The sequence below is a fragment of the Falco rusticolus genome, chromosome 7, assembly GCF_015220075.1.
Source record: "Falco rusticolus isolate bFalRus1 chromosome 7, bFalRus1.pri, whole genome shotgun sequence".
Lineage (NCBI taxonomy): Eukaryota > Metazoa > Chordata > Aves > Falconiformes > Falconidae > Falco > Falco rusticolus.
In genome coordinates, this window is record NC_051193.1 from 71820498 (window position 1) to 71844803 (window position 24306).

Genomic DNA, 24306 nt, shown 5'->3' on the forward strand with positions numbered 1-24306 from the left:
CAGTGGGGGTAAAACAATTCTGCATTCTGCACTATCAGAGCTTGCTTTTTTCTTCTTTCTCCTCAATCTCATTTCATCTCCCTAGTGGAAATATGTTCCAGGTTTGCTGAGCTATAAATTATTTTCTTCGATGATTTTGCGTAGTTGCTTTTGTAGAAGATGACTTATAAATCTGGCTAATTTCTAATGTGGGTTCTGTTTTTTTGGTGGTTTGGGGTTTTTTGGGATTTGCGTGTGTGTTTGGTTTTTTTGTTTGTTTGTTATGGGCAGTCCATTCTGGGTACTGGGGTTTCACCTGGACTACTTAGAATTGTGGAATCATTTAGGTTGGACAGGACCTTTAAGACTGAGTACAGCCATTTCTTGGGAAAATATGCAAGCTATTGGCACTGTGAACCTTGGAAGCAAGAGGAAAAATTGAAATGTTCTTCTGGCTACTTCCTGTGAACGAACCATAAAGCTCTGTTGTTTGATAGTACTAAACAGTAAGTAGAAAGCCATGTTGCAGCACACTTCTGCATGGGTTTATTAACTTGCTGTGTCTGGAACCATGGAGGGTTCCAGATGGTGGCTGAGGAGGCAGCAGTGAATAGAGGGACTGTTTAGAGGAGGCGTTATAATCATGGAAAATGTGTGAGAATTGTTCACTGGTTCTGCCTGGCTGGAACATGGAAGAGGGAACCTGGAGAAGCTGTAGCAGTAGACATGTTTTGGAAAATGTGGTGGTTGTTTGCTGTTTGGGATGTGTGGAGCTAAGGGAAACAGAGCAAACAAACACTTCTGACTAACTGTGTGCATTTTTGCTTCATGTTACATGCAAACATATTGTTGCCTTTTTGATCCTCCGCTGCCATACTAGAGCCCGAGGATGGGGCTCGATACTCTGGTTTGGACTGCAGGTTGCCATGCAGCTCATGGCTTTCCAATATTGTCTTCACCCCCCCTCCCAGACCTGCTAATCTCTGTTTTGTCTTCCTCTGCTGCAAGAAGGAACTTGATGTTGGCTAGTCTCTCTCTGAACAATACAGAGTGGTCATTCAGTGTCCAGAAGACAACTGATGGTTCCTGAGCCTGCAGAGCAATCTTTGAGCCTGAAAGAGCCTCGCACTAACTACATCCTGGTTATGATGCTTTGTTTGTCCTGAAGGCTTGCTTGAACCCTTGTCCTGTAGTGGTACCAGGAATGACCAGGCATTTATGAGAGATTGGGATAGCTGAATAACCCCTGAAGCATCTGAGTTGAATGAGGAAGAATTTGGCTTTGTGACAGCGCTGAAACTGGCAGGTGACAACCAGTTACTGTGACTTAAAAGATGTAGAGGTCACTTGCTTAAACAAAAGCAGGATGAAGTGTAATCTCCAGGGCGAAATAGAAACCCAAACAAAATTTCCTAGATTAGTGCAGATTATTTTTTTATTACTTTTTTTGTTCAAGAGGTGGTTACACAGCTTTCTCTTCAGTTCTGTCTTCCTGGACCCAGGTTCTCTCCACAATTTCCCTTGTGAGTTAAATGCTGAGATCAGTGGTCTGTAATGCATGTATCTACAGCTATTAAACATTTTATTAACTGAAGTCCCGCTGTTTTAATCTGATCTTAACTTCTTTCATCTCAGCCTGACCTCTCAAGGTCTTGCTCTAACTATGGTGTATACTATGGCTTTCTGTGTGCTGCTTTCTTGCCAGACAGCATGCTGACGCAAGGTGTAATTCAGTGTTAGAACACTGAAAGAAGTGGCAGAGCTCTGGGAAGGAGGCACCTCTGCATACCTGGTTCAGAGGGCTCTGCTCTTCCTTGCTAAATGCTCAGTTTCACTTTCTCACTGTTGTGTTTTCACTAGTATGCTGGCAGTGGGTGAGCTCTTGAACAAATAGCAAAAATGCACTTTTCTGTCATATTTGGGGGCTGATTCCTTAACGTTGAGGTCTGAGCAGATTCAGGCAGAGTACGTGCTTGTTCTTAACTGATTTACATGGGCATAATCAACCAGGAATATTGTTAGACAGCGGTATTGTAATACTGAACAAGTAAAACTTTAATGTGGAATCCAATAAAGACTTGAGTGCCAGCTCAGGCTGATATCAAGTGAGACGCGTTCTGTGCAGTTTTTCACCTGTCCTGTGGATGAAAACAGAGTGGGGTAACTGCATAGGGCATGCATTGCAGTTGGTACACCACTAGGTAGCTGCGTGTTTACCTCAGAAAAGAAAACTTCTGCCTGGCCTTTGACAGATGCTTTTGAATACACAAGCTTATGCTTAAAGGTGATGATGAAGCAGCTAGTAATATGAAAGGTGCAAGGCTGGGGGTGAGAATAATCAAAACGTAGGAAGTACTAAAGATATTAGTAGATCAGGTTGTAGCTTCGAACTACTTGGCTGAGTTCGATTTAAGAGTATTTGAACGCCAGGGTTCTCTGAAGATGGTGCGTAATCGGGCAGAAGTAGTAATCAAATTTGATGGAATGATTACTGCTTGCAGAGATGGACTTGATTCATCTCCCAGGAAGAGGTGAATGGGTGAGAAGCCTGATGTTTGTGTGCACCTGAGGTCAAATCTAAAGAATATTTATTTTTTCCAGTTAGTTTTGAGCACAAGATCTCAGTTGTGCAAAAGAGTATTTGCTCATTTGAATTGGGAATGTATTTTTTTAGTAGACTGCGTGCTTGAACAGATGGTGATATGCATGAAGGATGAGAGTAATATACAGGTGTGGAGAGGATAAACAGTATAAAAAATATATATATGTATTAAAAAAGTATTTAGAAAGAAACTGTCTTACCCCTGAAGGTCTTGCTCCTCGAGAATTTCTAGGGGAGGTAGTAAAGTGCAAAATACTGTAAAGCCTTAAAATAATACACAGGCAATCCTAACTGATTCTGTTCCCTTCTGGCTTTACCCAGGTAGTTAGGACAATGCAAAAATTCTAATAAGTCACATGTAAGGTAAATACTAGTTCTTCTTCTGGGACTTTTGGGATTTAAAGTTGCTAGCCATGTATGTGTGGTGGTATAAGTGCTGCACTTGGAAACCACAGTTTAAGTTAATTGAAGATATTATATTAAAAGAAAATGAAAATTAAGGCCTGATGTTTGTGGGGTTTTTTTATTATTTTTTTTTTCCTGATTTCTGTGATTCTGGTTTGATTCTGATTCCATCTTGGGTACGTAGATGCAGGCTGTGGCTGACATTACTGTCTATACACAAGTGAGCTCGTGGTTTGTTGCATAAAAATACAGATGCTGTGTACTCTTGGTAAAATTGAGATTTTGGAAAGACTCATATATAATTGGTGTGCCTTCATGAAATCTAAAACCTGCTCTCGAATAAACTAGTTCTGGAAACACGTCTGTTGCTTCTATTTAATAGTAGTAAACTGAAGCGAATCTGTACAAATGCAGTTGGACACTTGTTTAAAATTATTTTCCTAGAAACCTCTAGTACCTCTTTTCTCCTGACAGGTATTGCAGACTCTGAAGTCTTCATTGTTTTTTAAAAGAAGCACTCTACCAACTGTTGGCTTGCACTGTTAACTGTTTGGGTTTTTTAAGAAAAAAAACCACCCAAAACCAAACAACTACACAAGACCCCACCTCCAAAACACAAACTTTTGAGATGCTTTCATTTGATAAATTTCCTATTGGCTTTTTTTTTCCTTGTATGATTGATTTTTTTGCTGTCAGGTATTGGGCTGTTTCTGTTATTTTTACTCCAGTGTTTTGAGAGAGGAAGAAGAGAGTGATGTTTGTGTCTCACGATCCCTTTCTTGGTTCTTTCCTTGCAGTGGACTGTTGGAGGTTCTAAAAACAAAAAAAAGGGAAAAACGGGTAAGGCAGAGAAGAAAGGAGCCATGAAGAAACAGACGAACAGAGCTGCCTCTTCAGGCAGCTCAGATAAAGACAGCTCAGCTGAGAGCTCAGCACCTGAAGAGGGTAAGATAACACGTGTGCATCTACTTGCAGTGTATTTCCAACAGAAGTACCCCTTTCCACACAGTGAAGAGTGAGTGGTGTTAGATGGTGTTGTTAAAGACTGCCTTCAAGGAGTTTTGTTTGTGTTAACAATGGTCTGGATGACAGTTAAGCTTGCCATGGCTTGAAGTGCAGATAATTCGGTATAGCATTGCTGTAAGCACCCCATTACAACCAAAACACTAAATACTGTTTCATCTGAAGCATGTATGACATGTTTCATTACTTGACTTTCTCCTGGAAAATTTTTTTCTTCCTTCTAGCATGTCCCATCTGTAGCATGGGTAGCATTTCTTTTTATTCCCATTGATGTATTTTCCCTTCACAAACTTCTCTTGTGATGAAAAAGGGAGAGGTATATAGTGTTGAGCGTGATGCAAATAGGAACTTACCTTGCATGCGTTTGCACTCAGTTGGAATTTGTGAATATTTATACTGTCACAGAAGAAGAAAAATAGTTACTATAACTTCATCAGAATTTTTTTACATGAATCTTGAATCTGTTCTGATGCTGGGCAAACTTCCTGTGCTCTTTCATGTTTTCATCATGCTCAGGAAGATTGTCAGGTGGTTAGTTGTGATTTCAGTTGATACTAAAAAAACAAAGTTAAGGAAGACTATGAAGGTGACTACAGTTTTGAGTATGTTAAACACAGCGGGGACAGACCAAAGCATGAAGTGACTGATTATATCGTGCTGTATATATCAGTGCCTACAAATCAGCATGCCCCAGTGTAAGCTTGCAAAGCTGGAATATAACATACTGTTAGAAATAACGAGACCAGAATGAAAGTGAAAGAAAGGATCTTAATGGCTGCTTTGGGTGTGATGCAGTTGATTAGGTGAGATAATCACAGCACTTGGACTTGGATCAGGTTTAATGGTGGCATTACCCAGTATTACTGGGGTGTCAGCTGTTCCCTGAGCCCGTGTGCAACTGAGAGGGCTACAGTTACAGTAATAGAGCTAGCATCACAGACTTGCCAGTCCTCAGGGTAGTGTGTTCAACTTTTATCTTTTGATGTAGCAATTCATATGATGGATTTTGGTTCTTCAGGATGCTATAATGAGGTGGTGGTTAATGGTGGCATTTGAGGTGTGCACATGCACTTAACCAGGTTATGGATATATAAGCAACTTCTCAGGGACATAAGCATATAGGCGTAGAAATTTCACCTTAAGACCCCAATACCACTAACCAAAAGCTCTCCTAAAATTTGCTTGTTCTACTATTACCCAATCCGTGTTCACATGTAGTACTGCTCATTTTGTCGTTTCTTAGCATGCATATCTTAAGATGATAAAGTATTTCCTCCTGGGTTTAGCTCTCATGATATTTATGCTTTTAGTATAGTGGAAGAGGAGTGTAAAATTAATTCTTGGTATCCTTTGCTAACATGCTACAATAAAGTGGTTGGGCTTTGCCCCAGCTGAATCTTGCTGCCTTGTATTTTTGTTTTAGGAGAAGTCTCTGACTCTGAAAGCAACAGCTCCTCATCTAGCTCAGATTCAGATTCCTCATCTGAAGATGAGGAATTCCATGATGGCTATGGAGAAGATCTTATGGGAGATGAAGAAGACCGTGCTCGACTGGAACAAATGACAGAAAAGGAGAGAGAGCAGGAGCTGTTTAACCGGATAGAGAAGAGAGAAGTGCTAAAAAGAAGGTGAATTTTGTGTGTTGATACTTGGTGGCAAATCCATAGAGGGTGAATGGAGAATATGCTGACTCTGCTCTCACGTTTGAGGTCCAGGTGTTCAGCGCTATTAAGTGAATTAAGCATCATTGTGGATTTTTTGCATAAATTGTCCTTGTTGCTAGTTGAGAAGCACACAGCAGGAATTCTGCGCATTCTTGTGAAAGTCAGTTTCTGAAAGTTTCTCAGCTGTTGAATATACCTGGTTCTGTCAGCTACCATTGCAGCCATATTACTGCTTTGCATGCTAGATACCAGACAGCCAGAAGGACTGCTTTCTCATCTGTCTTTTTTTTCTGTATTAGCTGTCACACGTTGATACTGTGATAAAAGGCTAACAAAGTGTAAGGTGTATGTGAGCTTCTGGAATTTTTTGGAAAACTATTGTGAAGCACAGAGCAGTGTTAGGGTTGCCTCTGTATGGGTGTAAAGCTGGTTGGGGCTCTAATAGAAGAGAAGGGTATTGAAATAACGAGGAGTGGTGTTGGAAATCTCATTTTTGATAGATTATTTATGGATTTCTGCCTTAGGTGTTGTGGTTTTATTTGTTACTGTAATACTGTCCTGTCAGGCAGCTTCCTTGTAGTAGAGGTATTTTTCTTCCCAAGTGTCTAACAGAAAAGATTTGGCACATGGGGCAAGTTTTTTGCAGTTTCTTACCTCTTCAGTGACATCTCTCTCTCTTTTTCTCACTTGCTGAGAAATTTCTCTAGAGGACTAACACCTGAGTAAATCATGTCAATACAAGCTGCTACTCAGACTGTCCATTTGTCCAAGCCATAGTTAGAGCACTGCCTGTGTGTGGTTTTAATACTATTTTCAATGTCTTCTCTAGTCTGCTGCTCTACTCAAGGGGATCAGAAAGAGTGAAAGATGGGATTTAGATCGGGTAGAAGGATGCCACGTTTTTTAATTTCATTTGCTGTTCCATGGTAACTGGCTGTCTTTTAGAATGAATGCTGGAGAATACTTGATAGAAGCTAAACAATGTAAGCTTGAGTTACTGATTTAATCTTAAACGAGTTTGTCCTGTTCTATGTAAAGGGGTTGGCAGATAGACCTGAGGGGGGTTAGTTATTTAACTTTATGGTAAGTTGGATCTTTCCAAACGCTGTCTAGCTCTTCGTATGTCTGTTGTGCTGTGAGTTCATTGGGATTACAGCAGGCATTGCGTGTGATACCGTGCCTGTGCCTTGTGTGTTACACTTCATGGTAAGGGCATAAAGGGCAATGAGCTCATCTGGCATTTCAGTTTCTTACCTGCAAAATCCAGGTGTAAAGGACTGAAGAAGAATGGACTGTGTAGCATGCATGTGGGTAACATATTTTGAATTTCAGTTGTTGGAAGATAATCTTTTTCTTGTGTTTGTCCATGTGCACACTTCACTAAAGCAATGGCCAGTCCATGGTGCAGTGGAATCTGTCACAGGACAGTTCCAGCAAAATCAGTACTCTTCTGAAGACAGTGGCTGAAAATAAGATTTCAGGGTGACATATTTCATGAATGTAGAAATGGAAGTGACTAAATTGGACTGCAGAAACTGACAGAGTCTGATTTGGATTGTAACTGCTAAAGGAGAACTTGCTGTGACTCTTCTTGCGGTCATTCTTATACAGACTGGTGCCAGTAGAAAGGTGGAGTTTAAGCAGTGAAAAGGTAGCATGGTAATGGCTTTAAACAACCAAGTTTTTAGCTGTTGAGATTCAGATGATGTGAAATAGCCAATTGTTTTTAGAGTTGGAGGCAGCACACAATGGACACTGCACTGGCAAGGATGGAGTAAGGACAGATTTCTGGGGAGCAGCCATTACTATGCGGTCTCATCAGCCCTTTAAGTTAGCTGTCTGTCAGCCTGCACTTTTCTGTGCTCAGGTTTTCTTCACCTTATTTTTCTTGTGGAGGGAAGGGATTGGGAATGGAGGACAGAATAGCATTGAAAGGTTATCCATCTGGGGCAAGCAGTGGAAGTGTTTCTTACAGCCTGCTAACAACTTAAGCTGTTGCAGCATCTGGGCAGTACTTTGCTCACTCAAGGAGAGAATGTTCTTTCATACCTTCTTTTTGTTTTCAATATCTGCTACTAGATTTGAAATCAAGAAGAAACTAAAAACAGCAAAAAAGAAAGAAAAGAAAGAGAAAAAGAAAAAGCAAGAGGAAGAGCAGGAGAAGAAAAAACTCACACAGATCCAGGAATCCCAGGTAGGAAATGAAACTGTCCTTAGTAACAAACCCTTTTCCCTTGGCAATAGGAGATAGGATGCTGTTTCTCTCTGCCCCTGATGTTTTCCCTTAGTGTCAAACAGTGTGGTAAGCAGGTCAGAATTTAGTTTGTTTATATGCTCAAGCTATCTTTTAGCCTTTCCAGCTTATTTGAAGAAATTAACATCTTTGGCCTGCTGAGGGGTACACTGATAGCTCCTTTTAATGAAAAATGCAAAGTTGCAGCTATATGTAGAGTTGTTGTGATACTCCTCCCATATGAGAACAGGAAAGCAACCTTTTGCAGTTCCTGTAGCCAAACTTCTGTCATTCAGTCTGAAATGTTACATATGCCATCTTTCTTGCAAGCGAAAGTTTGAGAGAGCAGGCCAAGAACTGCTCGGGCTGTTGTCTTAATTATTTTGCATGCACATACAATGGAAAGAATGCTTAGTTTCTGCTAGTTGGAATGTCAAGGAAAAAGTCAACTGTAGGAGGAGCAGAACTAGTTCCATAGTTTTCCCACCTCAAGTAGAAAGAGGATAATAGCTGTTTTTGGGGTGAGGTATCTGTAACTGAACTGTAGTTTCAAATGGCTGAATTGGCTGTAGTTTCAAGTGGTTAAGATCCCATCCTTAACTACTTCTAGAGTCTGAGCAGATAGGCTCCCAGAGTGGAATGGGATTCATCTTGCCTAACTTCAGCCATCTAAGAACTAGTTGATTCCTTACGCTTGTTGTCACCTCTGTCTTTGTGCTGGAGGAGGGCATCTCCAGCTGGCAACTCACTCCATGTTACTTTCTAGTTGAAATAGGTGTTTAACACAAATCAAATTAGGTGAGATGAGTTTTCCCTTAGGCACATGTTAAGTGGATTGAATCTCATCTCCCTGCTCTTCTCAACTTATACAGTCCAAATACATGATATGTCATGTGTAGGTGCATATATATATATATATATGCATATATATATATATGCATATATAAAAGGATCTTATGCAGAGTTCTTCACAGTGTCTTCCAGAAATTACTTTGACTTACTTCAGATGACTTTTTATGCTTATTGTAGAAGCTCTTTCCATGCTACCTGGTATTCCAGACAGGCCTGTTAGAAATAGAAAATTTTAAAAGATGTATGACATCTAAGGTTTGAATCCACGTTGCCAAGTTTGCACACAACTTTGTTTTTACTTTAAGTATTTTTTAACGTAACTTTTCTTTTTGCTACTGAATGAATGCAAGCGCCTTGATTTGGCCTTGCAGAAAGAGAAGCAAATGAGAAGAGTATTTATCCAGCTTTTCCTCATTACTTGTTCATTGCAGAATTCCTTCCATTTTATTTCTCTGAACTTGGTGGCAGAAATGTTGAAGTGTAAATATGTTCATTATTTTTGATACAAAGTAGAAAAAAGAAATATACTTCAGATTAATTTCCCTCTCCTGAGCCTCTGTAAAAATGAACTTGGAAAAAATTATTTTGAAATGGAGTTTGCTAGTAGTTTCTGTTTGAAAAGTTTTCAAAGTGTGCAAACAATCTTTGTTTTAATGCATTTCAGTGTATGGATTGCACTTGGTGTTGAGGGACTTTCTGTGCATGTTTTTAGGTCATGTCACATAACAAAGAGCGGCGATCAAAGCGGGATGAGAAGCTAGACAAGAAATCTCAGGCAATGGAGGAGCTAAAAGCAGAAAGAGAGAAAAGGAAGAACAGAACAGGTATGGAAGTCTGTTGCTATTGCTACAATTTTTGAGGCATTATTACAGGTTTCTGAAAGTGCTGCTTTTTGTTTCTAATAATTGCAACATTCTTACACCTTGGTGTGAATGAATTCTGTGTCCGAGTTTTCCTTGGTCTTTTGCCTGATTTGACTACCTAGGATATTGTTTGACTCCACTGATGCTGTCTGTATTCCTCCCCACCACCCCTCCCCAGAATGGTCTGAAAACAAAGCAGACTTTCATCACAGTCCATTAAATGGCACTTGGTAATGTTTGGATCATTATTTGAATTGGTCACTTAGATTCTGTTACTTAATCTCTGAACCTTCCAAACCATATTTATTGCACATGTGTGACCGTGTCTACATCTGTTTGTTTCTTTACTGGCACATCGTCTTGTCTGTCTTGCCACAGACTTTTAATGCAACTCTTTTTGTTATTCTACTGGCTTTTATTGTCGTCCTCTCCAAACATGAGATTTATTTTTTTTATCCCCTTGCAAAGTAACAATGACTTGTCTAACTTAATAGTTCCATCTTGTCGTATTGGTCTGGCTGAGTCCCGTAGCTTCCCTCAGTGCTGAGCTCGGACTGGTAGCTAGAAAGGTGGTGATAACACACCAGTGTTGTGGCTACTGCCGAGCAGTGCTCCCACAGCGTCAAGGCTGTCTCCAACATTTCCCCCACCTTAACCAGTAGGCTGGGGATGGGCAAGGTCTTGGGAGGAGACATAGTTTGGGTCAGCTGTCCTGGCTGACCGAAGGGATATTCCATACTGTGTGACGTCTGCTCAGATACAAAACTTGGAGAAAGGAGGAGGAAGGCTGGGGTGGGTGGCATTTGTTATTGGTGATATTTACCTTCTGGAGCAACGACTATGCATACTGAAGCCCTGCTTCCCGGGAGGTGGCCAGACATCACCTGCTGATGGGAAGTAGGGAATAACATCTTTTGTTTTCTTTCACTTCCACCTGCACGACCTTTGCTATTGCTTCATTGAACTGCCTTTATCTTGACCCACAAGTCGATTTTTTTTTTTTTTCCCCATCTTACTTTCTGCCCCCCTGCTCTGCTGAGGAGGGGAGTGATGGAGCGGCTTGGTGGGCACCTGGTGTGCAGCCAAGGTCAACCCACCACAGTCGTTTATCCAGTTGTTATGTCGTATCTTGTATTGCGATGCACAGTCAAGTTGGGAGACTGAACATAAGCACAACTGAGATGTTAGATGCTTTTAAATACTTTGATTTCTCTCTTTGAATATATACAGTGGGATGCTTAGCTTACTAGTGGATTTGAACATGTGGCACTTGTAGCTGTTGATTTTACACTGGATACCTGCCTCTTTTTAAAAAACAAAACAAAAAAAAAACCCCAGTAAGGTTTCAGGCCTAAAAGGAAGCTTTCATAAAAATTTCACAGCTTGCTTTTCCTTGTTCTCTCTCTTTCCCCCAGCTGAATTGCTTGCAAAAAAACAGCCATTAAAAACTAGCGAAGTGTACTCTGATGATGAAGAGGAGGAAGAGGATGATAAGTCTAGTGAGAAAAGTGATCGCTCATCCAGATCCTCATCCTCTGATGAAGAGGAAGAGTAAGTAGTAAACACTGGACTGTGATTACTTGCAAGTGTGTGTTCAAAACCAGAGATCTACTTTATGTAAATGTACTGTTTTAGAGAATTGTTTGGACACACTTGCATCGCTTGGATTTGAGTCCTTGGCTTCTATATCATGGTGCGTGGGACTGATTTACCTTGGATGGGTCTGCAACTTCAGTTCTCTGCTGTTACCTTTACTCCCATTTACGCTGCTGTTTACAGGTCTGTTTAGTCCTACAGTTTAGCAGCTGCAGAACCCTGGCGTATTAGCAGGGCAGAGGTGCATGGTGGCTTATCTTAGAGCAGTGGCTTATAAACTGCCTTGGTGTGTGAGTCTGCTTTGCAGTGGCAGGGGTAGTAACAAGTCTGGGACTTCACATTAAGCCTTTCTTATGAATGCTAAGTTCACATATCAACAGGTAACTAGTGTATGATGAATCGTTACTTTTACTGGTAATTTAACTAGTTGGCACGCATGCTGCACCTTGCTCAGGACCCCTTTTTTGGTGATTGTCTCTACTTTTTTTTTTTTATTTCTTTATTCCTTTTCACCTTTCCCAATCAGGAAAGAAGAAATTCCTCCCAAGTCCCAACCAGTGTCCTTGCCTGAAGAGCTGAACCGAGTACGGTTATCGCGACACAAGCTGGAACGTTGGTGTCATATGCCCTTCTTCGCCAAGACAGTCACTGGCTGCTTTGTCCGCATTGGCATTGGAAATCACAATAGCAAACCTGTTTATCGGGTGAGTTTAGCTCCAGCGGATTTAGTTCTTTTTATAGTGCTGTAATATAATATTTGCAGCTTAGCAGTTCCCAGGTACCTGTGAGTGATTAATATAAAAAGATTGCTTATAAGCAGAAAACGTAATTGTTGCCAAAGAAGTGGAGGGGACTGGTTTAAAAATAAATGAATCTATGGGACCAGCTAGGTGAAGAAATACATTTAGCGAGAGAAAGGGAGCACTGACAAAGCCTGTTCTTCCAGCTTTGGTTCATGCTGTCTTGTCTCATCATTTGTATTGACCAAGTAAGGATGAGTAACATTCACTCCTTATTTCTGGGAATGTTCCCAAGTTATTGCATGGTCTCGGTTTTTGGTGTGTTGGTTTTCTTCGGAGTGTTTTGGGTTTTTTTTCCCCGAAGTGTTTCTAGTACATTAGCGTGCCTCAGAAGAGAAAGCGATTGAGAGCATAGTTTTGTTTTTCTGTTTCATTGCTGTAACTGCACGATCATAGGATGCAATAATATTCTCTAAAATTGCATTAAAAAGGTCCCTGGGAGGGGCTGCGTTTAGTGTGTGAGCAGCACTAGTGTATTTCATTTGGGACATACATTAACCCAAACCAGTGTTAGTTGAAAAAGAAATAGGAAAAGTAGAAAAGTGTCCACCACTTGGTCAGGAAGGCAGAACTGGGAAGATGGAAAAACTGTATCAAGCATTGAGGTGGTATAATTTGGCAGCTCATAGGTGGTGCATGATGCAACTGATTCAGTACCTGATAATGTACGCTGAAGAGTCTTGCTTTCCCTGATCTAATTAGACTTGTCAGTTAGTTAAGGCTTTTGATCTCTATGAAAAGGTTTGAATATGCTAGATTAGATTCCAGGAAAACACAAAAAAATCCAGCCCCTTGCATCCTTCCTCTTTTGTATTTTACACTGTGATACAGGTTGCTGAAATAACTGGTGTGGTAGAGACTGCAAAGGTTTACCAGCTTGGTGGTACCCGGACAAACAAAGGACTGCAGCTGCGGTAAGATACCAAAGTCATCCTCATCGATTCATGAATCGGTGTCCTTTTCATAGCAAATAAAACGTTCTGTGTGTGGTTTGGAGATGAGAGCTAGGAAGCAGATTGGGTCTCACCCTGCCATTTAGTGGTGGAATGTTGGGATTGGATTTGTTTGTTTGGGTGTGTCTGTCCCCCCCCTTCAGCGTAATGGAAGTTACAAAAAAACCTCCGGCAGAGGCCTATGATGTGCTGATATCTGAGCCATTCATTTGTGTTAGTGTATGCCTCTTGAGCTCTTTTTTATCTTTTCTCCACTGTTGTTGTCATCAGGTGTTAGAGATGCGCATTATTTAAAGGCATACATGGTTGGGTCTGGCATGTGTGTTACAGCATGGTACTTTGGAGGGAAGAAGCTGAATATGTAGCGTTGGATTTCTCTGTTGTTCTTATGGCCTTTATAAGGATCATGAGGTGAACGTTAAGAGTTATGATACAAAACATCCTGGTGAGATATTTGATGTGAAGATGATGTGAGCTATTTGGGAGAAACAGGAAGGTGTGTGGAGAACGCATGTGGATGCAGGTGTGGAGTAAAAACAAAAAGTCTTACCTAAATCCATTGGGACATTCAGTAACTTCTTAGGCTGCCTCAGGAGGGAGCTCCATGCTTGGAGTGAAACTTACACCATAGCAACTAATCTTACTATTGGCTAGTAGTAGTATAGTAGTTAGCTGGTAGTGCCAAAGGTAGTGTTTTGCAGAAAACGTTTAGGGATTTCTGGCTTTTGACTGATCAATGAATAGAAAACTAGCTAGGGATTGCCTCCGGCATGCTATAATTCAGTACTGGTTGAAACATGAAATCATAAGCTTTGTGTTTCTGAAGATCATGCCATCTGTCACTGAATAGGGTAGGTAAGGTTTAGGTTTGAGAGGTCTGTTTCTGTTTCCTCCTGAGCAACCGTTTCCTGCAGACTCACAGTCTAGTATTCCTTTGCATTATTACTAATAGCTGATGTAGGGTCGTGAACTGTGGCTGACCTGACTGAAGTTAGGAGTAGGTAGCATGTGAGCCATGAGATTTACCTTAAGGAGCCCAGAACCAGCCACTTGAATCAGTTTACGTCTACAGATCCAAGATAACAGCTCTGCACCATCAGAGAGGGATGCTGATACACTTTGTTGTTGCAGGCATGGCAGTGATTCACGGGTGTTCCGTTTGGAGTTTGTCTCAAATCAGGAATTTACTGAAAGTGAGTTCATGAAGTGGAAGGAAGCGGTAAGTTTTGTCAGACTTTTAGTTTCTTAGCAGCCTTTTGCCAAGGATACTTTTAAGTAGGAAGTAACCTCTTTGTCTCTTGTGTTTAGATGTTCTCTGCTGGGATGCAGCTGCCCACACTAGATGAGATAAACAAGAAGGAAGTCTCCATCAAAGAAGCCCTCAACTACAAATTTAATGACCAGGACATTGAGGAGGTAAACAGTGTGTTGTGGTGAGGCTGTGGCAATACTTTAAGGTGACAGGTACTCATGGAGTAGAGCACTAGCTGTTGCAGAGCAAGATGATCATGGTATTTGCTTCCTAAGCAAATAAGAAGCTCATAATGAAGTTGCCTAACTGGATAGAATAGCTTGGTGATCCAGCTGTTTGGGGCTCACTCCTGCGTTACTTCATCCTTTGTGCCCTGTTACCTGCTCTTGAACTTGTGTTGCAGAACCCTGAACTCCTAACTAGAGTCGGGCAACTTAGTTCTCAAGTTCTGAAAAGCTGACAGCATCATGATAGATGCATTTCTTAGTTTCTGCAGTTTAATACTTGCTTAATACTGACCAAATGTGATTAGCATCAGATTTTTTGTAGGTTTTAAGTGAGGGGAATGGAGCTGTAACTCATTACCAAGTCACAAATTTAAAAATGCAGCAGAGAGAAAAAGCATGAGTAAAATTTTGTGGCACTAAGTACGTTTCTTAGGTGATACCAGTCTGTTGCTTTTAGTGACCCAAGTATTGAAACAGATACCTCATGTTTGCGTATTCTTGCTGTTTCTTCTGCATCTTACAGATTGTGAAAGAGAAGGAAAGGTTCAGAAAAGCACCTCCAAATTATGCTATGAAGAAAACTCAGCTGTTAAAGGAGAAGGTGAGAGATGAGATGATGCCTGCAAGCTTAATGCAGTCTTTGATTTTGAAGAACTGGAGCTCATCTGGATTTTGGCCGTAGTCAGCAGTAAGCTCGACTTTATACAGCTAAAAAGGTGGATCTCAAGGTTTATCGCTGGGTTCAGAACGCTTAGAACCCAGTTAAAGCTATTGCATTCTTTTTCTAAGGCAATTGCCAACAATTATAGCTGTCCCTTAAACAAGGCCTGAAGCTGTTCTGCTTTAGGAACTGATTTTCTTTTTTCTTTTTCTCCTCTTCTTCCAAAGTACTGCATAACAACATTTGAAAGTTGATTTCCTATAGTTCTTAAAATAGTAAAAATAAGTTGTGTTAAATTGTCTTTTACTCAGGCTTGACAGAATTGTCACTCTGTGACCAGTAATTGATATTGAAAAGAATACGCTGCCAAAAGATTTACTTGCCATTGAACTGTTTTACGTGTAGGCCTCTTGGAAGGAACAGGCCTAACAGTGGTGAGAAGCCAAAGTCACGAAACAGAGTCTTAAGTATCTCTGAAGATAAAGATAGACAGAACACATGTTGTTTGTTTTTAATTGTGCAGTCCTCTTGCAAGACATTCTTGCTTCAGTACTGCGCGCGATGAAGACGCGCCGTTGGTTTTCCCTTGCAGAAGGGTGCAATTGCTCTTTAGTGCCACCAGGTGGCACAATAAGCGTCTGGTGGCTGGTAGGGGACTCCCAACTCCCTGGAGTAAGCGGCAGCTGACAGTTGCAGAAATAATCGTTCTTTTCCTGAGCTGGTAAATAGAGATGTTACATTTTAATCAAGCCTGTAACTTAAAATCATCTGACTGACTTTTCCTCTTCATGCTGGGAGTACTGTTCCTACCTCTTCCTTAGTTTAAGGGGTTTCAAAGGTTTTCAGAGTTCTTTGGTGTAAGAAGTCCCATTTTGCCTTAAGCTGTAAGGAGAGTTTAGCTCTTTGTATTCTTACAATGTGGGGCAGAACATTTGCAACTGGAATAGTGTTAGCTGGCTGATTCATGGGTCTGTCCATTGTTTCTCTGACTAGCTCTGTGGTAGAGTAGTGCCTAATGAGTTATTGTTTGGTTGAAGGCTATGGCTGAGGACTTGGGGGACCAAGATAAGGCCAAACAGATTCAAGATCAGCTTAATGAACTTGAAGAGAGAGCAGAGGCCCTGGATCGTCAACGAACAAAAAATATTTCTGCAATCAGGTAAGAAACAGATATTGGGAATGTTCTTTCTTAAATAGTATCAATCAAAATATACAGAGAAGAGAAACTAATGCAGTAATGAATCAACTGCAAGATTTTGTCTTTTCTTTCCGGTACGATATATTAATGAAATTTGTATTGTGATGGCTCTAGTAGTGTTTGCCTATCTTCACTTCCTTGTATCTGTCGTTCAGTTAAAACCGTCAAAAATGTAAATTCTCTTCCACGTACCCCAGGTAGCAGTTGTGTTGCGATAAAAATAATTTATGATCAGGATGAAGCTGTCAGGTGTTTTATTGTGCAGGGATTGATAAATGACAGTCACGTTATTTTTCTTTACCCTACCCTCCTTTTTTCTTTCTGCAGTTACATCAACCAGAGAAATAGAGAGTGGAATATCGTTGAGTCTGAGAAGGCTCTTGTGGTAAATAGTGCTGAATTAATACTTCTGTGCAAGTAGAGATGAAATGATGCAAAGGGGGATAATTGCATAGTGAAGTTACTAATTTTTTTTAATGATCTGTGATATTTTTCATATAGACAAATGACATGACTTGAAAGCAGATCACTTTATCCTTTTGATAACTCTGTTACTGACTGTAGTAGTCATGTAGTGCATTTTGTATGGGAAAGAAATTGGAAAGGAGACTTCAGAGAATAAAATAAAATATTAAAGGAAATATTCAATTTTCTGCATTGACGTTTCTGTTAAGGAAAAGTTAAGCTTGTTAACAAATGGTTAAGCCTTAACTGTCCCAAGAGTTGCACACCTATTTTCTGTGTTTTGCCCTGTGAACCATAGGGCTGTGGTTGTGTCACAGTCTTTCTAATCTGTAATCTGTTGCTAGCTTTCCTCTGATCTTGATATCATATACAGCTGATGAGTGCCAGCTATATATATAGTGCCCAGGCATGGGTGGGGTGCTGTGGGAGGATTTACAAGGGGGCAGGTAGTGAACTCTGCAAAACCATGTGCTTTTTCTTCTTCAGGCTGAAAGTCACAGCATGAAAAACCAACAAATGGACCCCTTTACTAGGCGGCAGTGCAAGCCCACAATAGTGTCTAATGTGAGTGTAATACTTAAGTTCAATTGAGGCAATTTGCAGAGAAACATAAACCAGTGCAATGCAGCAAGTAGGAAGGAGAATGTTGTTTGTATTCATTCCCATCTGTGCCATATGCTATTAACGCTCCAGATGCTAGAGTGAGATAATAATTGACTGACATCCTGGTCTGACTATCCCAAAAGAAGGAAAAAGTGGAAAAAAAAAAATATACACACATTTTTTTAATGCAAAGTGTGAAGGACATAAGTGATGTGGGTATGTACATGGTGAAGCAACTGTGGTTTAGACTTCAGTAGTGAGTTTTTCTATGTAGAATTACTCAGATTTAGTTAGCGCTGGGAAGACAGTTTGCTTTAAGTGTGAATTTTGCTTCTAATTAGTTGAAACTTTCCTGAAAGATCTGTGAAGTAGAGAGGAGCCCAAACTTTTGGGGCCTGTGACGGATAAAGTAGTTCAAACTTTAAACAAAAGTTTAAAGAAGTCACAAACTTCCCTGCGATACTATGCAAAACTGCAGTCTCTAGCTATATAAATGATGGATAGCAATGTGATCAGCTCCAGCATCTAAGTCATCTGGCTTTGTTGAGGCCTGTTGTGGAACAGGATAACATTCTGGTATCAGTACTTAAAAAAAAAAAAGACTGGTCAGGTTGGCTCTCATCAGTCTCCACAAACAGGCAAGGGAATAGAAAAGGACTTTTATTGCAGGGTTTGAATTAAATAATTATTTAAGAAATAATTATTTTATTAGGAAAAAAACATAACTGAGTAGCCTTATTATAATAGATAACTATTATGTAAAGAAAACGGTTTTCTAAAGATTTCTTCTCTCTAGTAGTGTTTCAGCCAGAACTGTAAGCTGAAAGCAAATACATTCAATGGTAGTGTGGACTAGTCATGGGAGCAAGCAATATCAACAGCAAATGTGTTTCTCATTTTCTTAAAGAAAGACTTTCTGAAGGCTAACTTTGAGTTTGTTACCTGTGTAATGCATCTGACAGTATCAGGATGATTTCAGTTGTCTCTGAAATCCTGAAGGCTGGGCTAACTGATCTACAGCCTCCTATGGTTTTAGATTCATGGATATGAGTGCCGTTTTAACAAAATAACAGTATAGTTTTTGCCGATTTAAGTACAGTGACTTTTTCTTCCTTTCCTTCCCCCCCTGCCTCATTCCCTTTGCAGTCTAGAGATCCTGCTGTCCAAGCTGCCATTCTTGCCCAGCTAAATGCAAAATACGGGTCTGGTGTATTACCAGATGCTCCAAAGGACATGAGTAAGGCAAGTTTCCATTTCTGTCTCTGTTACGTTCCTCCTACTGTCACCATTTTGCTCTAGAAGCTTATGACTAATAGTAGATGTGCATGCTTCAGTTCTAGAAATAGGTATCCTGTAGAGCATTATCATAGAAAAGAAACAGCTTTTTCTTTCTTGGGGAAAGAAAATAAAGTTTCTCTAGCAGTATGAAAGTAAACTAAGTATGTTTGGGACAGAAGTGGGGGAAAAAGCTGCTGCTTTTTTTTTTTTTAATCTCTGTTTGTTTGGACAGTTAACGGTTGAAGACTTACCTGTAGTTTTTATTTCAGGGTCAAGGGAAGGATAAAGATGTGAACTCTAAATCAGCCAGTGACCTCTCAGAAGATCTTTTCAAAGTGCATGACTTTGATGTAAAGATTGATCTTCAGGTTCCCAGTTCAGGTGGGTGTTCTAGCTGAGTTTGGGGATGCGATAGTCCAGCTCATTATGGTAGAGCTCACTTCTTCCAGAATAATTCTTTCAAAATCATTGGTGGGCTTTGGAAAATGGAAGAAAGGACTCTGTGTTTGTCATCTTGGCAAGTATCTTGAACTGAGGAGGTGGGGATGTGTGCCAATGACATCCATTGAGAAAACGGGAACAACTGTATTGTGTTAGACTGAAGGCCTGTATGTCGCCATATCCTTTCTCCAGATGCCTAGGGAGAAAAGGACGTAATGAGCATTTTCTGACCTACTCTTCCAATCTACAGTATCGATGACTTGCATAATCTTTGGGGAACAGATGGGAGCATTGCATTTAATAAGCCTTGATATCTGCCTGCCTTGATATTTACTTCTTTAATTTGTCTAATCACTTTTGAGAACAGATACACTTTAGGTGCCTGTGATGTCCTGTTCCATAATCTGTATACATGCTATGTGGATAAAGTATTTTTATTTGATTTTGAACCTGCTGCTTTACAAAGTTGTTGTTCCCGAACTGGTATTGCAGATTGTATTTTAGCAAAATTTTAGGGGAACCAAAACACTGGTCAGGAAGTGAAGGTATAGACACAAACTTGCTGACCTTCCTCTTTGTGATCTTGACTTTTTGAGAGCCCGAGATGTGTGGCAAGAACAGTTTAGTGTCATAGTCATTTAGGTTGGAAGACCCTTGAGTCCAACCATTAACTTAACGCTGCCAAGTCCACCACTAAACCGTGTCCCTAAGTGCCTTTTAAGTGCCTCCAGGGCTGGTGAATCAACCACTTCTCTGGGCAGCCTGTTCCAATGCTTGGCAGACCTTTTGGTGAAGAAATTTTTCCTACTATCAGATCTAAACCTCCCCTGGCACAACTTGAGGCAGTTTTCTCTCGTCCTATCAAGCTGTTTTGCAGTGGAGGGGAAAGCGTGGGAATATACCAATGCAATTTGACTCACGAGCCTTCTTATTTTTTGCATCACTGGAAGAATATGAGCTGAAGTTCTTGGAGGTCAACAGCTTAGGAAGTGCCATCAGAACACACAAAGACTTAAAAGTTTGTCAAGAAGGGAAAGTAGGAGAGGTTGCCTTTCCAAACTAGGTCGAGGTGGGGACTCTGGATGTAAGAATACGGAATGAGTTAGGATGCCAAGGATAGGAGACTTGCAGAGACAGATGGTTATGTACTTTAGAGAGTCAGCAAGCGGGTGGGGGTTAGGCACTGAAGGACGCTGAAAACCAGGAAGGGTACTGAAAAAGAGAAGGATGAGACACACACAATATAGGCAGAAGTTTAAGTATGACTGGTTTGGGTTTTTTCCCTTAGATACCATTTTGGCATCTTCCTTTGTGCAGTCCCCTTTCTTAGCAACGATCCTGGGGAATGACTAAAATGTTGTTGTAGATGCAGATAGGAAGTTGACTTCTGTCCACTTATTATCTGTCCCCTTGTGCTTGCTATTCTCATGGGACAATGTTTTATCGAAGATCCTGGAACTGAGCCTGAAGGCTCTGTTTGTATTGTGATTTCAGTGTGCTATAGAGTAGTTTTCTTAAGAAGAAATGAAAGTTTGCTTATCAGCAGGAGGCTGAATTGACAAACAATCAAAAGTGCGCATGCTTTGTCTATGAAGATAAGCTGTATTATTAACTGATGGTCTAACCTGATTTATACTAGAGAAGCCAAACACAATTTTGTGGTGAAGATGTCCACAAAAACAGCAAGTGGAAATCTGTAGTTTTCATGTATTTACGTCCTCACTCTTTTCTTATCCCCAACAGAATCTAAGGCACTGGCCATCACCTCCAAGGCTCCACCAGCAAAGGACGGTGCCCCTCGGCGGTCGTTGAACTTGGAAGACTACAAAAAGAGGCGGGGGCTTATTTGAGCACGCCCACTCTGCTGCTTCTGATCCTGCATGCTCCATGACGATGTCCTACCTTTTTCTTCCTCCCTTTTCAGTTCTCCCTTCTGGGTTGGAGCAGCAATGGAGCTGGGAAGAGACTCTTTAAAACTGCCAGTCATCTGTAACATAAACCATTCAACTATTTACTGTATAGACCTCCCTTCTTGCCCTTTCCTCCTGCCCCCCTCACAAATGTGGATCTGTGCTATTTGGGGTTTTCCCATTTCTTTTAGTTTGAGTTTTGTTTTTATTTTGTTGATGCAGCTCGTTGGTCCACTCTGTGTTCAGTATTAGCCTGAGGTCTGGATTTCCATAGGAGTCTCTTGGTGGTTGCAGAATCAGCACTTGGTGATCTCCCCTTACATACCACCACAGGCACGGTGAATAAACATTGGCGCAAGACCTTTGTGGCTGGAAGGTCGTCTGCACTTTCTTCCTCTTCTTCTTCCTCCTCCTTCATCCTAGCTTTGGAGAAGGGAATCTTCAAAAACTGGCTTAGGTTCAAAGTGTAAATTTTTTTGGGAGGGTTGTGTGACTTTTTTTCAGGTGTTTTTTATCATTTTTAAGCTGCAGTACTATTTGTATCCGTCTGTCACAGTTCTTTACGGCTGTTTTGAATTTCTACCAGCTGTACTTGAGCATCTGAAATTGCAAGAAACAAACTCATTAAATGTGATTCTTCTTACTAAAACGGCTTGGCTGATATAGCTGTTTAACTTCACGTTCCCTTTTTTACTTAAGCTTAACTGATGAAAGAGAGGTACACAGCTCTTGATGTGGGACTTGTCATCTGTAGCACATCTGGAGTCTCCAGCTATAACTGTATGGAGTAGATTTTTCTGGGATGGCGGTGGGGTGCTCATTGGCTGGGCTTTAATTCCTTCTCCAAGCCTCCAGTGTTACGTATTTGTTCAGTCATCGTGTCTTCACTGGGCTCCAGCTCACTTTGTTTTTTGCTTTGTGAACAATTTAAACGGGGCTTCTATAAACAAAAAAAAAAAATTTAAAAAAAAAAAATCACTTTGTGTGGAAGGGGAAGGATATAGTAAGGACATAGTAGAAAGGTCAGTGGGCCATGTATGAGAGGTAGCTGATGCACATTTTTCATATATAAACTAGTGCAAGTGGAGTGCAACACTAGCACAAGAATTGTATGGCTTTATGGAATATTTGACTGGACACAAGGTGACAGCTAAATTATCACTCAGGTGTAAAAAAAAATAATAAAAAAAAATCAAAGTGTAAATATAAGTGACATTTAACAAAGAACTTTTCCAAACAAGATACAACTGAACATGTGGAGCTAAGAACTAAATTAAAAGAGAATTAGAAGTCTAAAAGATTAGAGGCCCTCGTTCAGGTAAGCGTGCAAGCACGTGTTTGTTCCTACTCAGGCCAGTACGTACATAATAACTTAAGCACTGAACTGGATAGGAATGTTTCTGGGGGACCCTGAAGAGGGAAAATGCTGATGCTCTTCTTGTGTCGGAGCATTACTGTTTTTCTGAAATCATACACTGGTTACATTTAAACCTGTGTTTGATACTTTCTTGTTGGATTCTTAATGAAACTTTAATCTAGTTCTTATTTAACTTTCTCTTCCTTTTTTTAACAGTAGCTTTAAAGAAACATCATGTAATTGTGTGCAGATTGATCCTATGAACTGTGTATAAAAAAAACAATCAACCTATGAAGCGGCTTGTATTACCGTGTAAACAAATAATTAGAAATCCTTCAATACTTATTTACTGAATATTCCATAGTTCTGGGACACGTGGATTATTCTGTAAATATGTAATCATAGACTGCTTTATTTGATGGCCTATTTTAGCAGCTTCTCTGGAGCTGTAGTAGGCTCTCGCATATACGTACTTTTTTAAGAGTGGATTTATAGAATCTACCATGATAACTTCATAGGAGACGTCATGATTCACTGTGTAGATATGCATTTGATATGATTTTGGTTTTTTCAACAGCTTCAATGATGCTACAGATTTGTAATAAAAAAATTCAAAACTTATTTTGCAATAGCCAGTTTTCAAAATAATCGCTCTCCAATGCTTTGCAGAAATACTTGCCAAATCAAGCAATTCAGGAACTGATTTTTCCACAGAAATGCCTCAGAGCTCTGAGACACAATGACAAGCGGTCTCGAAACGTAAAGGTAATTCAGGTCCAGTGTTTTTAATAAGCTTGCCCTCGATGTGTTGGTTTTAGGTAACACAAGGATAACCTATACTACAGCCAAAATGTTGATGAGACCCTTACAGTGTTGCACGTAACTTTTGATGGAGATAACCAAAACAGGAGACGCGGTGAGTTTAGAGTGCAGATCCGAATGCTGGACTATGACGTAGTTATCTGCACCTATGAAACTGCCACTTGCCCTCTCACAGTCTCTGGATTCTGCTGAAATACTGGGTTTGAGAGGCAACAGTCAGTAAATTATCATGCAAACCTCTTAACTTTGAGAACAATACATCAGGAAAGTTCTCTTGAATAGTTACAGAACTGTGTATGAAAGCTGTAATCTTTTTTCTTTTAAGTGCATGTGAAGGTGAGTGACTACACCTCCCGCTTGTTAGAGCGGGAGAGACTTGTTTGCTTTGTTTCATTGGTGTCCTAGCATAGTTCATCACAATTGTACAGACCTCTATAAATAAACTTGGTTTGTTGGTTTAATAAGGTTGATTGTTTATGCCTTGATCTGAGGTGCTAAGGGTTTCCTGTCTGGATGTTGTTTTTCTAGAAACTGACACTTCATTTATCAGTCTGGATGATTTTAATGAAAATACTAATACTGTAAAATAACTAATGAAAAATAAGCCCCCTGTTTTGCAAGGGTGGCTGTTGACTCCTGGGTCGCTCTCTAACAATTGGAGTTGTTCGTTATCACTAGAATTAAGTGGAGCTGCTTGGAAGGTCAGTTTACTTGCACCTCTGCTGCATCTCATGAAAAAACGGACTTTGCTCATCTTGTAGAAATCCAGGCTACTTTTGTAATCAAAGATGCTAAAGCGTGTAGCTGAACTTAGGGAAGCTGCAACACTCATCTCAGGGGGTGCTTGGAGGGAGGGTGAGACACAACAGGCATGACTTGGAACAGGACAAGTTCTGCCAAGATGTAAGAGAAAAAAAATTTCACCCTTGGGACTAGGTTGCCCAGAGAGATCGTTCTGTCTCCGTTTTGGAGGTTTTCAAGAGAAGGCTGGATTAACCCATGAGTAACATGATCCAACCTTGTAGCTTACCCAGCTTTGAGCAGGAGGGTGGACCGGAGATCTCGCTGAGCTCCCCTCTGACCTGTTACCCTGTGAGTCTGTAAGTAATCTCATACTACTTT

General features: G+C 40.5%; 1 protein-coding gene across 1 annotated transcript in view; it reads left to right on the forward strand.

Moving 5' to 3' along the window:
• RTF1 (RTF1 homolog, Paf1/RNA polymerase II complex component) overlaps window positions 1-22642 on the forward strand; it is a 30495-nt gene extending 7853 nt beyond the window's left edge. The window contains exons 3-18 of the mRNA XM_037395066.1: window positions 3784-3931; window positions 5433-5637; window positions 7753-7867; window positions 9471-9582; window positions 11037-11172; window positions 11744-11921; window positions 12849-12931; window positions 14102-14189; window positions 14279-14386; window positions 14973-15050; window positions 16148-16269; window positions 16636-16693; window positions 17260-17337; window positions 18523-18618; window positions 18924-19035; window positions 20839-22642. Of these exons, the coding sequence (XP_037250963.1) occupies window positions 3784-3931; window positions 5433-5637; window positions 7753-7867; window positions 9471-9582; window positions 11037-11172; window positions 11744-11921; window positions 12849-12931; window positions 14102-14189; window positions 14279-14386; window positions 14973-15050; window positions 16148-16269; window positions 16636-16693; window positions 17260-17337; window positions 18523-18618; window positions 18924-19035; window positions 20839-20945 (1824 nt within the window). The 3' untranslated portion in view covers window positions 20946-22642. The remainder of the gene's footprint in view (window positions 1-3783; window positions 3932-5432; window positions 5638-7752; window positions 7868-9470; window positions 9583-11036; window positions 11173-11743; window positions 11922-12848; window positions 12932-14101; window positions 14190-14278; window positions 14387-14972; window positions 15051-16147; window positions 16270-16635; window positions 16694-17259; window positions 17338-18522; window positions 18619-18923; window positions 19036-20838) is intronic.
• Window positions 22643-24306: the final 1664 nt, after the last annotated feature.